This window comes from Caenorhabditis briggsae (genome assembly GCF_000004555.2).
Source record: "Caenorhabditis briggsae complete genome, chrIV, whole genome shotgun sequence".
Classification (NCBI taxonomy): domain Eukaryota; kingdom Metazoa; phylum Nematoda; class Chromadorea; order Rhabditida; family Rhabditidae; genus Caenorhabditis; species Caenorhabditis briggsae.
Window position 1 is genome coordinate 15,288,324 of NC_013487.2, and position 1,538 is coordinate 15,289,861.

The 1,538-nt window shown below is 29.8% G+C and overlaps 1 protein-coding gene across 1 annotated transcript in view; it reads left to right on the top strand.

The window, feature by feature from the left end:
- Positions 1-876: 876 nt before the first annotated feature.
- The window catches only part of CBG21053, a gene marked incomplete at both ends in the record, with an annotated part of 7,351 nt that continues 6,689 nt past the window's right edge, over positions 877-1,538 (top strand). Inside the window, one exon of the mRNA XM_045236266.1 lies at positions 877-1,147. Within this exon, the coding sequence (XP_045097210.1) occupies positions 877-1,147 (271 nt within the window). The remainder of the gene's footprint in view (positions 1,148-1,538) is intronic.

Consider the following 1,538-nt stretch of genomic DNA (forward strand, 5'->3'; position numbering starts at 1 on the left):
GGAAAATCATCTGAAAATAATCTGAAAATATCAAGAATCCTACGTGTTTTTAGTCATTAATCCAAAGATTACTAATCCAGTTCGAGTAGTAATACTACAAATAGAATCCTCCTACAAATTTTTTTTTTCTAGAAATTTTTTTTTGAAAAAAAAATCATTTTCGTCATTTTAGAGCTTATCTCTCATCTGATAATCTTATTTTATTTTCGGTTTAGCAGTAAAACGCCAAAAAAAATGTTGAAAGAACAAATCAATTGCTAATCCTTAGCAATGCTGAAAGTGGGCGGAGCCTAACTTTTTTTTCAGAAAAATCCTAAAAATTCGAAAAGGAAATTAAAATTTCTAACAAAATGTATACAGTTTTTCAAATTCTAAAATTCTAAAATTCCAGAAAATTCAAAAATTCTGAAATTCAAAAATTCCAGAAAATTCTAAAATTCTAAAATTCTAAAATTCTAAAATTCTAAAATTCTAAAATTCTAAAATTCTAAAATTTTAAAATTCTAAAATTCTAAAATTCTAAACTTCTAAAATTTTAAAATTCTAAAATTCTAAAATTCTAAAATTTTAAAATTCTAAAATTCTAAAATTCAAAATTTTCAAAAAAAATTTTTTTTCGGAATTACCTCAAAATCTGTGTTTTGTAGTTTCGATGAAGTCAATTTTCAATCAGAAAATTTTTCTGATTGGTTTTTCTCTTCCCCTGCCAGATGACGTAAAAAATTCTGTTTTCTCTGATTTTCCCCAAAAAAATTTTTGTCTCGTTTTCAGAATTTTTTAAGACAATTTCTCAGATTTTCTGAAATTTGCAGATTTAAGGACTTTTCCTATTTTTTTTTGAAAATTTTCGAATGTTCGACTTTTCTGAATTTCCAGATGCCCCACGACCCCAACCAAACAGAAGAGGAGCTGTTAAAGAATCAATTCTTCAAAGAATGGCAATCAACTTCCGTATTACTGTATTATACAGTAATCTGTGTGTCTGTCGTCACACTTCCAGCCCTCATTTTCATGTTCATTCTGCTGCGGAAATACAAAAAATCCAATTATTATCACTTTTTGTGCTCTATTATGGCTGGAAACTTTGTTTTACTGGCTACTATATTTTCAAATGTGTTGTCAGATCGAAATGTGGCATTTTTTACGGGTAAGTTACTGGAAAATTGGCTGAAAATTAGCCTAAACTTGGTTAGAATCGGTTAGAAAGCGCTCAAAATGACCCAAATACTTTAAAAACACATATCTCGCTTAGTTCAAAAGCTATTGAAAAACTACAAACAACAAAAATATGTAAAACTTTATGCTGAGCAATTTCGTAGTAAACAATTGTTTGATAGCTTTTTTAGTTTTTGAGTTATGCGCCTTTAAACATTCCGGGAGGGGAGACGCAGAGAAACGATAGCGGCGCGTCGACTGCGTCGCGCTCAAGATTTGAAGGCACATATCTTGCGTAGTTTGATAGCTATTGAAACAAAAGTATGTAAAATTTTATGATGAGCATTTTGTAGAATCCACCACAGGGCGAGAATCAGATCTCC